The sequence below is a fragment of the Parambassis ranga genome, chromosome 16, assembly GCF_900634625.1.
Source record: "Parambassis ranga chromosome 16, fParRan2.1, whole genome shotgun sequence".
NCBI lineage: Eukaryota > Metazoa > Chordata > Actinopteri > Ambassidae > Parambassis > Parambassis ranga.
The window spans coordinates 16,771,750-16,785,086 of NC_041036.1; the positions used below are offsets into that span (position 1 = coordinate 16,771,750).

The 13,337-nt window shown below is 39.3% G+C and overlaps 3 protein-coding genes across 7 annotated transcripts; all 3 read left to right on the plus strand.

The window, feature by feature from the left end:
• Positions 1–89: 89 nt before the first annotated feature.
• On the plus strand, positions 90–3,485 carry mrps15 (mitochondrial ribosomal protein S15). Of its 2 annotated transcripts, none has more exons than XM_028425882.1 (8): positions 90–347; positions 1,702–1,770; positions 1,880–1,955; positions 2,043–2,091; positions 2,209–2,293; positions 2,366–2,424; positions 2,846–3,037; positions 3,199–3,485. In XM_028425882.1, exons 1-8 carry the CDS (start codon positions 206–208, stop codon positions 3,304–3,306), a joined length of 780 nt encoding a protein of 259 aa, XP_028281683.1. In that variant the 5' UTR covers positions 90–205; the 3' UTR covers positions 3,307–3,485. The 2 variants fall into 2 exon arrangements, with proteins under 2 accessions (XP_028281683.1, XP_028281684.1); XM_028425883.1 differs by having other exon boundaries at positions 90–338.
• Positions 3,486–5,532: 2,047 nt separating this feature from the next.
• LOC114448682 (cornifelin homolog) lies at positions 5,533–7,154 on the plus strand. The gene is made up of 4 exons (XM_028425806.1): positions 5,533–5,666; positions 6,233–6,408; positions 6,488–6,624; positions 6,829–7,154. The coding sequence occupies exons 2-4, from the start codon at positions 6,297–6,299 to the stop codon at positions 6,931–6,933; spliced, it is 354 nt and encodes a 117-aa protein (XP_028281607.1). The 5' UTR covers positions 5,533–5,666; positions 6,233–6,296; the 3' UTR covers positions 6,934–7,154.
• Positions 7,155–7,658: 504 nt separating this feature from the next.
• On the plus strand, positions 7,659–12,310 carry oscp1b (organic solute carrier partner 1b). Of its 4 annotated transcripts, none has more exons than XM_028425671.1 (11): positions 7,659–7,865; positions 8,306–8,347; positions 8,972–9,126; positions 9,428–9,595; positions 9,797–9,877; positions 9,981–10,084; positions 10,452–10,580; positions 10,768–10,837; positions 11,025–11,167; positions 11,255–11,318; positions 11,770–12,310. In XM_028425671.1, the coding sequence occupies exons 1-11, from the start codon at positions 7,754–7,756 to the stop codon at positions 11,887–11,889; spliced, it is 1,188 nt and encodes a 395-aa protein (XP_028281472.1). In that variant the 5' UTR covers positions 7,659–7,753; the 3' UTR covers positions 11,890–12,310. The 4 variants fall into 4 exon arrangements, with proteins under 4 accessions (XP_028281472.1, XP_028281473.1, XP_028281474.1 ...); XM_028425672.1 differs by having other exon boundaries at positions 11,028–11,167; XM_028425673.1 differs by lacking the exon at positions 8,306–8,347.
• Positions 12,311–13,337: the final 1,027 nt, after the last annotated feature.

The following is a 13,337-nucleotide window of genomic DNA, read 5'->3' on the forward strand; positions in this document are numbered from 1 at the left end:
TTAGTGCTGTTTTAAATAAATTGTTCTTTGTTGTCCTATCGATGTGTTCCGGGATCGTTACAGTAGTCTCATCCCTCCATCCTCATTCGGCTAGTTTGGTCTTACAAAAATGGCGAGCCTCATGTAGGGGTCGAGTGCGCTTATCTGTCACATTTTCAGGCTTTCTTACAGAATTAAATTATTCGTACCATTTATTTGATGAGCCATGTTCACAAATATAGGTCTGCGGGCCGTTCTGAAGTCTTCAGCGGCTGTTTTGCGTGACAGCTCCACTTTGTGCTCCGCTGTGTTAGCCAAAGCCAAGACGGGCAGCTCGAATTCACTATCAAGACCAGGAGGTAGGCATGGTATGTTCAGCGGAAATCACAAAACATGGAATATCAACAGCATTCAGATGTAAATAGCTAGCATACTAAATTGTTGCCTGCCTATGCAGACCCTCAGGCAGCAGCTAGCTGGCTAGGTGCTGTCCGTTAGCTAACACCAACAGCAGTCGGCAGTATTGACAAAGCTGCAGTCAAATAACTTACTGCTAGCTTAACATGTTACGTTTTACAACTGTAGAACCATTATGCATACGGTAAACACAGATATAGACACAACTATAGTACACAAATCTTGATTGTAGACCACGGACAAGTAGATTAAAAATGCTTGATGATAATGTTGATGAAGTCATCCAGGTAATCTTCAGTCAGAAGGTTGAAGCAAGGCATCTGGACTTGTAGTAATCCTAAAATACCTATTCATCTTAATCATTAGCTCCTACAAGTGCATATCATAAACAAAAGCATCTATGATATTGTCGTCTTTAAAAGGATTTATAACATATTTTTGTAAAATTGGATTCATAAAAGTCAATAATAAAAAAATTCTGCTTAAGTTTCATCATTTTTTTTCATAGCGTCTTTATGGTTGCCTCTGTATCTGCTCAATCTGATGCAACATCTTGCATTATTATCTCAAAGTCAGGAACATTCAGAACCGCTATACTTTCATTCCCCTCCACCCCCCCCCAAACCCCACGTCTACTAAACTGTGATAGTGTGTGTTCTCACTGTGGTATCCTCAGTCACAGATCTACTAACTGTTAATATAACAGGCCTGCCTGGGAACAGCTTGGTTTGCAGACCACTTCTGTTCACAGCTAAAAGGCAGTACAATAACTATTAATATTAATACTCCCCTGTTTGGTTGAGTTCATTAAATTATATAATGCCATCAATCAGAACTTAAATCACTACTAGTATCTCAGAAATGTGCAACATGCATTCCAATATTTGAGGTTTGTTAAGTTATTACAGAGTTGAAAGTATGAAACATCAGTGTTCTGTGTAGATTACATCATTTTTTTTTATTATTATAAAAAACCACCACAACTATCTGCGTAGTGGTGCATGTGCTATCTGGTGTTTGTGACAGGCATGTTACTCATGTTATCTTGGTTGTGCTCTTCAGATCATTCAGTCAGTCACGCAGCTTAAAGTTGTTGATTAGCTGCTTCGTCATCATCTGTAATAAGCATTTCTCCTCTGTGAGAAGAAATGCTTATTTCACAACACAGCTTGAACTGGAAGTTATTGGTTTTATATGTAATAACGAGAGAAAGTGAAGAAAAAATGTCAATCTCCACATTTATGCACTATTAGTCTGCCATGTTATATTCCTATGTTTTTAATGATCATCACACATTTTTCTCAGTTGCAGGAAGCTTTGTTGTTCTACCACCAGTGAGACAATATGCTCGGGTCGCAAAGAAAAAGCCAGCAGGTATTTTAAGAGGCAGCTTTATCATCACAAAATGTTTGGGCATTCTACAAATGCTCTCAGGAGCCAAACTGAATGTTTTCATCTAAGGATTTGGTTTCTTCCAATCCAGGCCCTGTGAGTCAGCTCAGTGATTTACCTCCAACAATGCTGAAGATGGAATATGCAGCTTTACCTCTTGCTCAAACGTAAGTACATACAGTATGCTATGGAAAATGTGTGTTATATTTAAAGTACATTATAAACCCAGCACTGCTTCTGTCTTCTTCTAACAGGACAGACGACCTTGTCAAACGACTTCTTTCGCTGGAGCTGGCGAGTCATGTAAGTTTTCATGGCTCAAAACTCGTGAGGGCCAAATTTAACCTACTCCACAAAGTAGATTCATAAATATCTATCATTACATTTCTATTCAAAAATATCAAAAATGTATTTCTTTAGAGTGACAAAGTACAGTTGAAGCGAGAACAGCTGATTGCAAAAGTCCAGAGGGATGAGAATGACCGAAGCTCTGTGGAAGTTAAGGGTAAGATGTTTTTAAATTTGCACAGTGTGGTGACTAAAAAGATGGTAAACATCTTGTGATCTTCCTCTCCAGTGGCTATTATGACAGCAACAATCCGAAACCTTCAGGAGCATTTACAAAAACATCACAAGGTGAGCCGAACACATGATTTTTTTTGCTTGCTAAATGGGAACATTAGGTGTGTGGATGTTACAAGAATGACGTAACATGTTTTAGGACAGTTGATTTGTGCATCAAAAACTTTGATGTATGAGTATGTGTCTGCATTTCCTTTCTACCTTCCTCTAGTGTGAGGCATGCATGTGCTACAGGATATCCTGTGTACTCCCCCACATTAGTAAATACATGCGTGCAATGGCCATGGTTGGAAGTTTCCGTATTACATCACATACATGATGTTTTTTTTTAAATAAAAATGAAACTCTTATAGATAAACTAGTTACTCATGAGCTGTTTCTCTGCTATATCTGTCTCCTCATAAGCAGACTGAGTGTATATACAGTACTGATCTCATCTCCACCTGCTCATTTAAATCGCGTTATTTCATGCCAGGACAAAGCTAACAAGAGGCGAATGCTTATGGCCATTGACCAAAGGAAAAAGCTTCTGAAAAGACTACGGTTGGTCCGTTATGATGCCTTCGAGAAAGTGTGTGAGCAGCTGGGCATCACCTACACCTTCCCCCCAGAGTACTACAGGCGGGCCACTCACCGCTGGCTGGCCAAGAAAGAATTTTGCATTAAGGTAGCGTTTACATCTATATCTTCATACAAAGTCATGTGCTGCAGTATGTGTGGTTTTTCAACGGCAGTGAAACAGTTCTACATATAGATTCATCTAACACATTGAGGGTGTTGTTCTGTGCCCCCACTAACACTTGGTCATATGTGTGTTTTTTTTCTCAGGTTTTCAAAGCAGTGCAGAAGCAGAAAGCAGAGCAGAGGCTAATGAAGCAAAGTTTAGGCCACAAAGCGACAGAGGGAGACAAGACTAAAGCTGCTGAGGCCCGTTAAGTCAACATACCGTGTGTTACATCGAAATGCTTGTCTAAAAACATTAACATGTTAAGATGTGATAATATGACATGTGCATATATGTGTTTTTTTCACCATCATAATAATATTTGCTTTTGTTTTAAGAGCGATATCAGAAATGTCTGAAAATTCATTGAAATAAAATATCTCAGAACATATTGTAAAGAGTTCTGGACATTCATTTGTGCTGAAATTTGTGTTCAAAATATATCTGCACAAAACAAGCAGGCGATGGAAAATCACACGTGTGCTGAAGTGAGAAACTGAAACGTTTAGACAAACCAGATGTGGTTTGTGAAGAGGCTCATAAGGGTTCTAATTAGCACTATAATCAAAATGCAAATTTTCAACTTACAGCTAAAAGGATCATTTCAATGTTATAACAACACAACAAAAATGGTATTCACAGATGAGCTCTCATCGTCCTCATCCTAACTGTACAGTTGCAAGAAAAAGTATGTGAACCCTTTGGGTCACCATAATAGACAATGCAGTCTGCTTTAAAGGCGTCTTCTGCCATTCTGTTGTTGGTGTACTTTGGGGAGTTGTCCTGTTGCATCGCCCATTCTCTGTTGAGCATCAGTTTGCAGACACATGGTCTTGAGTTTTCTTGCACATTGTCTTGATAAACCTGTGAATTAATGTTTCCATCAATGACAGCAATCTGTCCAGGCCCTGAGGCAGCAAAGCAGTGTTTTACATATTGTAGATTTGTCAACAAAAAAGTTAGCATTTTAGCATTTCTGTAAGTCTTTAGCTGAGGAGTCTTCTTCACCTCATTGAGCATTCTGTGCTGTGCTCTTGCAGTTATCTTTGCAGGATGACCACACCTAGGGAGAGTAGCAACAGTGCTGAACTTCCTTTATATGTAGACAGTCAGTCTTGGCTTTTAGAGATACTTTTGTAACTCTTTCCATCTTTATGCAAGTCAACAATTCTTAATCGAATTCTATGTGCGATATCAGTTTAAGCAGACTGCATTTGTCTGTTGTGGTGACTTGGATCAGAACACATTTTATGACCAATTTATGCAGGAATCCAATCTCTAATAAGTGCTATGGTGATGTTTAATGTGATGCAAGGGTTGAACAAGCCAATAAAACATTGTGGCTGAAGTCGCTCCATGATGGAGTGAAATGGATTATCTATGATAGCTTTTAGCTCGCTGCCTAGTTTGCTGCAACCACAAGTGCCGATGCGACCGCTCCAACACACCACAGGAAAGAAGATAATACTGATCACTACAGACTGGCAGCATATCTGCAGCAGTTTACCCAAACCTATCCACACACTAAAAGATTGTTGCATCCATAGGAGCTAGTTGGTGTACAACACTGTCCACATGACCTCTCGAATGCTTGTTCTCAAAGCCACTGGGCCAATTGGTAGAACGTATGGGACGCACACATTAATGCCTTCATAGACTAAACCAGTTATTAGTTCTTCTGAAGTTGCCCACCAACCTTGTTTCCATCAAACACATCATGCTGCCCTGCTCTCCAGAACTCCAGTTTTAGCTTCTTAGTCACCATCAACCCAACTTCAGCTCCTATCCTCTGAGTCAACCTGTTGATCCTGGTAGGAGCCGGTCATGAGAGCAGCCTGTGACAGACGTTGTTTGGTGACCTGCCACTAACTCCAAACACAAAAGAGAAATTAAACATGTTTAGCTGACATCCATTGCCTACACAGAACTGAACTAGCCAAGCATATCAACACGATTCATCTTTTTCAACATTAGTCTAATGGCTTGAGGCTACGGGTTTACAGAGAAAAGATACTGTGAAATGCCATTTAAAGCTTATTCTTGGAATAACAGCAGATGTATACCTTTGAATCTAAAACAGACATCAATATGAATGCTAAAAATAATCCAGCAGGGGGTTTACTTAATCTAAAACACAAGGTTTAAATTCTGAGTGAACCCAGCCCTTCTTTGTAGTATTTCAGTTGATTGCAACCTCAATTGTTTGGCAAGCAACAAATGTGATGCATTTGTGGGTGTTATATGAAAGCATGCTCTCAATGTTTAAGACGACTGCATGAGTTCCCTGAACTGCACTGATCTGAAGTAAGATTTTAAAACCATGTAGTCTTCCCCCAGATAAATGTGCCAATGACCCGTAGCAGTTTGCACTCACTATCAGCCTCAAAGCAAAGCAGTGTTTCTCGTTAATGGGCCGAGCGTGTCAGTGAATTACCACAGATCTTTGTCATCCTCAGAAACAGCAGTTTGTTGGCAAACCAGCATTTCATAGCTCAAGCTCGTCACAGTTTCCTGTGTGGTGTTCTGCTTGTCGGTTTGATCAGGAGGAGTTCAGTGTTCACAGACACTTCTGGTAAGTGCAAGCTTTTTTCATCCTGCAGTAGATCAACTTAGAAATGTACTGCTAAACTCGTATTCCTCATATTTACAATGTCTTCTGATTGGGTAAATGATTCACATGTGTATGTATTTACATGTTCTTCATTTTAAAGTCACTTTATCACAAATTTACATACATGCCTCTTTACTATGGTATCAACATACCAGTATTACTGTCATATATTTACTACAGACTACATTCTGAACACAAATCCTGGGGGGGGGGGGGATTTTCTAAAAATATTTATATTTTTCAATATTTATAAACATTTATGAATTCAAAATCACAATAATTCATGGTGTATAGTGAGGTTCGTGAAGCATTTGAGACATGTTGATGATGATATGATCCTATTTTAGTCATGGTCAGTGTGCTTGTGGTTAAACAGTATTCTATTCTAATGGCCGCGTCATCTTCCTCTGGAAATTATAAGCCTGGTATGCAGGTGCTACATGTATGACTGAATGTGGAAAAAGAGATTTCCACATGGAAAGATTTGGTTTGGTTCATGCAGGTCGCCCTCTTCTTTTCTGTTGCAGCAGTGCTATAACTTGTGAATGTCTTCCTGACAAGGCCTTTAAGGCAAAACGACGGGTCATCTAAATGTCCAACCCAGTGGTCACCCATCAGCCAGGTGCAGGCGGCTATGGGACAAATGTCCAAGCTGGAGAGTGGAGCACCGGCTTGTGCTCCTGCTGCAGTGACTGTCTTGTCTGTAAGTAAATGGTACATCATTTATTCACACATGAAGAAGTGTAGAAGACGTCCTAATAAAATACACTTCTGTTGGTCAGGTGCTGTTGGTTTTGTCTGTCCACTCGCACTGAGCTGCTACACGGCAAATAAGTATGGAGAAAACTGTTGTTTGGGTTGTGTACCAGGAGGCATGACGGCTCTGAGGACCCATATGAGACTGACCTATGGTATTCAGGTATGTTATGACCAACAATTATTGCTATATACTCCACATCCTAAAACGTTTTCAGGCTCGACTAGAGTCTTGTGAAAGACAGGGATTTCATGACCATAGGAAATACTGGGTGTTTCCCACAATTGAGAAACTATATTTCAGCACATTTCCACATACATGGTTGATGTTCATGGTGTTATTTCCTTTTTACACTTTTAACCACAGGGAACAATATGCAATGATGCCTTGATGACTTTTTTCTGCGGACTGTGTGAATTGTGCAGAATGGCACGAGAAATCCGCATCAGGAATGGAGAGGTTTCGATGTAACAGGACTTCTTTTCCTGCTGTCCAACTACAGAAGTGATCAAATGTTTATGTCTGCAGCTTGCACACAGACAATCAAAGATGAAACAGCTAATAAAATATGCAAGTCCATGTATTACATATCATTAATTCTTTAGCCTTTCCAGTATTGGCTTATGTGGCAGTTTAACAATATGTTTCTACTTTTATGCATTGATGTAAATAAATCTCACTCTCCACACTCATCATTTATAATGTGATTAATTTCATTTCTCCCATCTCCTTGTTTATTCATTGTCATTTAAAAATATGACCTTTCACTGTACTTAAATTGCACAGATCAAAATGTGTGTGTCATGTGATGTTTCCTTGTCACAACAAAGCTTGTCCTGTGTGGACAAGGGTCATTATGGTGAATGTTTTTCATCTCCAAAACCACATGAAACTGACACAAGTTGTGTTCATTGCAGCGTGTGGTACTTGCATTGATAAAAGAGTTTTATTTTAGGGGCAGAAATAGTGGCATTTCATTTAATCAAATACCAAATATCAGAAAAATATTGTATTGTTATTGTATGTGTAACCTAAGAACTTTAAATAAGATGGTGAATAATACAGCTGAGATAAATTGATTAGATATGATACTATACAGCACTAGCTCCGCCTTTTCCTGGCGCGTCACCCTGCCGCTGCGCTCTAATTGGCTGTCTATCTTCGTGGCCTGGCAACCAGAAGAGGCTTTACCCAACAGACCCCCCACCATCACTAAAGGTTTTCGCTAGCTAGCTACAGGCGCTATCTGGCTGCATTTTCTAGACAAACAGGCTACAGTCCGAATAACATCATGTCTTCAAGGACACTGCCGCTGCTCTTCATCAATCTCGGCGGGGAAATGCTGTACATCTTGGACCAGCGGCTTCGAGCTCAGAATATCCCTGCCGACAAAGCTAAGAAAGGTAGCTAGGCTATCAAGCTAACAACACAAATGTCACCCTGCTGCGGTAAATCATAAATGTTACACTGCGAAACAGTACGTGCACATTCAGCTTGTCTTCAGTTTGCATTGCTACGTTTCAGTCATTTTGACGATGTTATTACAACTACATTTAGAGCTAATACTAATAAGTTGAATATATTTTGATAAAAAATAACCTACACAGACCATATTTGCAGTGTTTTGGGCAGTGTAATTAGAAACTTTTACAGTTTGCCATTATGTTTAAGTGAGAAGCTGCTCTGTCTGTTGATACAAAAGTTTATCATGCATCCAAATTTACTGTTGTATACAGTCACATTTATAGACTTTAGTAATGAGATTCAACAATCTGGTCTTTTGAACTTCATTGCTTCACGTATCTCCTTTAATTCATCAAGTTGATTTATTTATTTCATATAGTTTCCACTGTAGCTGCCTGGATAGAGGAGGACAGAAAGAGAGGTATTTTTAGTACAAGAAAAAGTATAGCAATGCCTTAATGCAATAGTCGCTCTTGCTCTGCTTTGGCCTAACCCAGAACTCATGTGCTGCACAGAAAAATGGTAAATGAACAAGACCTCATACGCACACGACACCTGCCCAATGATGTCTCTTCAGGTTTGCAGCTGGGTACCACATGTTTGCAAAATGCTTATGTCATAGCGGCATCAACACAAATATAGGGGTCATTAATGGTTAATCAGTACAGTACGTCCAAAGCAACCCAACTGTTGTGGAAACACATTCTTGATTATGTATTTTTGCTAATAATTCAGCTTTGGCTTACTTTATAGAGCTTCTGCAGATCCAGCAATATAAACAGGTGACTTTATATGTTAGCTATAATAATGGCTAAACCCCAAACCCCCACCAAAGATCTGGCTCCAGGCTTGCAACCAGGTAGGATAAACTGCTGGGGGCTCGCTCGCTGTGCTGCTTTCTTAGGGCCTTTGGGATTAAGCTGTGGATGACACCGTTTTGGCCAACACATAGTATAGAATACTCATCTGCTGCTTTTTAGCTTACACATTTGTCTAACCTCAGTGAACCCTCTGTGCACTTTTCTGTTGTACTGTTTGCATGTAGTTATGAATGACATCATCACCACCATGTTCAACAAAAAGTTCCTGGAGGAGCTGTTCAAGCCACAGGAACTTTATTCCAAGAAGGCCTTACGAACTGTGTTTGACAGGCTGGCTCATGCATCCATAATGAGGCTCAACCAAGCCAGTATGGACAAGGTGAATCATCACTGCAGACTGTATGTTTTTTGCTGGATTCTTGACATTTGAATGTTTACTGCAGTATATATGCAGACATGCCAGTAGCATTCTGATTATATATGTTATGATTATATAAAGAAATCTATACAAATCAGTCCTTTTTATGACAAGTGTACCTCGTTTTCTTTGTCTCCTTCTACAAGAGAGTAGTTTTTATACTTTGCACATGGCTCCCTCTGCTGTTTAGTATACATTAACATTAGAGTTTTATTATTTTAAATGAACACTGAAGCATGTGCGTGCTTGTCCCTCTTCACAGCTCTATGACTTGATGACCATGGCTTTCAAATATCAAGTGCTTCTCTGTCCTCGGCCAAAAGACATCCTCCTGGTCTCCTTCAACCACATGGATGCGATCAAAGACTTTGTGAAAGATACTCCCAGCATTCTCAGCCAGGTTGACGAAACGTACCAGCAGCTTGTAGAGGTATGACGGAGAGTATAGGGAGAGTTATCAGTATTTGACATGATTTATTTGTTTTCTGCAGTTCTGCATGTTTAAGCTTTTTTGCTGAAAGAGATAAATATGTTGCTGCAAAATCAGAACAATGAAAAAAAGACAGATGAAGCTATCTTATCTTCTCCTCTAACCCTCTCTTATATATATTTGTTGTTTTATACTTTTTAGATGTATACACCTCTGCCCAGCGGTGAATTCCAGCTGATTAGACAAACTCTTCTTATCTTCTTCCAAGACATGCATATAAGGGTACGAATGTCTTTTATTTACTGTAGCATTTTAATCTGGGATACAGTATTAATTTCTTTGCTTTTCCTCTTCTTCCCCATGTCTTTGTTGTCTTCTGTCCCAGGTGTCTATATTCCTCAAGGACAAAGTGCAGAGCTCAAATGGCCGCTTTGTGCTACCCACCTGTGGTCCTGTGCCACATGGGACACAAGTCCCGGGCTTGATAAGGTACCACATAACACACAGCTGGTTATTCCTTAACTTTAAACACAAATAGACTGAGCATAAATAAAAGACATTGATGGAACATTTAAATGGCGCTATTATGGTTGACCTTTTACTTTTCATATCGTCTGAAAGCTATGCTGCTCCGACACTATAATCTGATGTTAAGCAGGCCTGCGTACCTGCAGCTAATTGCATTACAGAGGTTTTGCTGAACAAGCATTTGACTTCTAATTTTAGATGTTCTGTGTGTTTAGCTTGAATCAAATTTCTTAAGGCTTTTATTTTCACAGTTAACATTTGAAACATCATGGAAACAAGATCCCATTTGGACAAATTTAAAAACATACTTTTGTGTTGTGTATTTCAGGATATTTAGTTGCAATGGTGAGGAGCTGACCAGGCTGCAGTTCAATAATGGAGGGAACTACACTGCTGCACTCCGGGAAGGTTCCTTTGAGATTTTTGGAGATAGGGTCACAAAACTCGGCACAAACATGTATGTAATAAGGTTTAAGTTATTAAAAGTGATAAATAAATGTCCTGATAGGGTTAACTACATCATTAATCAAGTCCAAAGCATCCAGTAGCTTGCCTGTATGTCTGCCATTTGACAGATATTCACACTATATTGTAAGGAAATCTCTGGAACTCATCATTGTTTTACATGTATCTGTTTCATACAGGTACAGTGTAAGCCGCCCAGTGGAAACACACATGTCTGGCACATCAAAAAATTCTACACAGCACACAAAGGTAAAATTAAATGTAATGATCAAGCACTGTTTTGACTTGTGGTGTTTCTACACATTGTAATCAATACATTATATGCACAGGAAATTTGTCAGATGTCCCTGGCTTTGAATTTTTTATCATTAGTAGCATCCTACAGTTAATGGGTTTAGCATATATATACTGATGTGATAACGCTATCATGTGTCAGCAGGTCAATACTGCTCCCAACCCTCTGGCCAAAGAGGAACTGAACTTGTTGGCAAGATTAATGGGAGGATTGGAAGTTCAGAAACCTGGAAACGCAGACAGTGGCTTCAGAGTTAACCTGTTTGCCACAGATGAAGAAGAGGAGTGAGTCCCCTACATGAAATGAATCTGCTATCTGTAACTCTACTGTAGATTATTAAACATCCAATTTGTGTTTTGCCTTTATCACAGAGAGGCTTTAATCTCCAGACCTGATGAGCTTTCTTATGGAGTCATAAACATCCAAGCAACAAAGGTATGCTCAGTTATCTGTCCTTACCGATCTTTCTGTATGAAAATTTTTTTTTTTTTTATTTTAGATACTGTATGCTGTGAATTGCTGTTCTGCTAGAGGAGTACAGGAAAGTTTTGTCCCTGTTATCACTACAGCTATCACTGATCCCAGGCAAGGTGTATTAAGTACAATGGTTTTGCTTTGTTTCTGACTATTTTGTATGTTAGACATAACAAATCTGGGACAGGAAAATCTTGCTAGCAACCTTTTAGTCTGCACAGGTCAACCTTGCAACTGATTGGCTTACTTTCCCCCCCGAGAAGCAAACCACCTGGTTTGTATACAGGCCAAATTTCAGGCTTAAGGTTATACAGTCAGTGATCAGAGGCGTAAGGCCTTGCACAGCCTAACAGGACTGTCCTTGGTGATCACCACTCCAATACTGTAATAGCTGCATAACATTGTCTTTCAGGATCAGCAGACCAATGCAGAATTGGCCAAGATTATGGGAGAGTTTTCAGAGTCTGGTGATCAGTCCCCCAGTGCCAGCAGCAAAGGAGACGACCTTCTAGCCATGATGGACGGTCTGTGACATGGCCACCCTAAGAGAATGCCTATGGGGGTGAAGTGCAATGCAACATCAGCAATTTGCATGACTGAATACTAGTCTGCAGTCTAGACCTGCCAAAATAAACAAACAAACACACACTACAGCAACCTCACATTCAGCCACCTAAACCTTCTTGTTGGGCTACTTTTATAATGCATCTGTGATTGGGCATTCCCATTGCAAGAAAAACATCTGCTGTATGTAAAAATACACATTTCTCTATTTTCACACAGTGTTATTTAGTCTTGAATTGTTTTTAGGCTCATAGATTTGAAATGTATTTATTCCATATTATATCCCTTGATAAAGAGCTTGTTGACATTTTCTGTATTCTAGTGAACAAGCAATTAAATGATACTGAGAGAGAGTTAGAGGAAACCCAAGTGCCCTTTCATTTTCAATTTGAATTCCCTCTAAAAGTTTTACTACTCTTACCATCCTAGGAATGTCGAGACCAACAAATGTGCACATTACTGGGTGTAATCATGTAACATACGAAATGTTAGAAATTGTCTAATATGTAAATATTTTTGTTGGATACTTTATTTATTGATTGTATCTATTTCTGTGTACTGTATAGGGAAGTACCTATTGCTGCAATTGTTACAGTGATGAATGTGCAATGTAGTATTTTTAATAAATAGATTAAGAAATGTTTTGCACACATGTTTTGCATGAACTGTATTACCAGATTAGGCACTGATGCAACTTTGTGTTAATAATGCCATAGAGCTTGTAACAGCTTGTAGTTCTAAAGATCAAACAGTAGGGTGAGCTGTCTGACCTTGAAAGTGTTTAGTGCAGCTTTTGCAACAATGTATAACACATTGGGTAAAAGAAATACATGTCTGAATTATTATAACGTAAGTGTACCATAAAATCTTTATGCATTCATGTCCACACTAAGAGTTTCCTCTAGCAGTAGAGATTTACAACGAGCAATCTGTTGTATGCACGATATTTGTGTGCAGTCTGCAGATTAGTCAAAGAGAGACTGTGATAGTCTGCACTCCCCCGGACAGCCACACACACACACACACACGAGTATGGTGCATACCACGCAGGCAAAACATGCTGAGACATTACTCTGAATTGAACTGGAAGGGAGAATTCTGGCGAAGTCCCAATAATCTCGGCAAAAAAACAGGCAAGAAACACGACATGCCCCGAGGATAGAGCTGACTTACTAAAACAAACAGAAACTAGAGCTCATGACAATCATCCCTGTGAGACGCTGCACTGGATAAAGCTTTAAAACCATCATTCTTTAACAACGCAAAAGTTGTATTTTTCAGGTTACTTTGGGAAAGAAAGTGATTTAGAAAAAAACATGTTAAAACTCAGCCTCAACTTTTATTATACGAAAAGAACCAAGACTTCAACAATCCCAGAGGACATTCTTACACAACACATTTTTCACACAGACCATG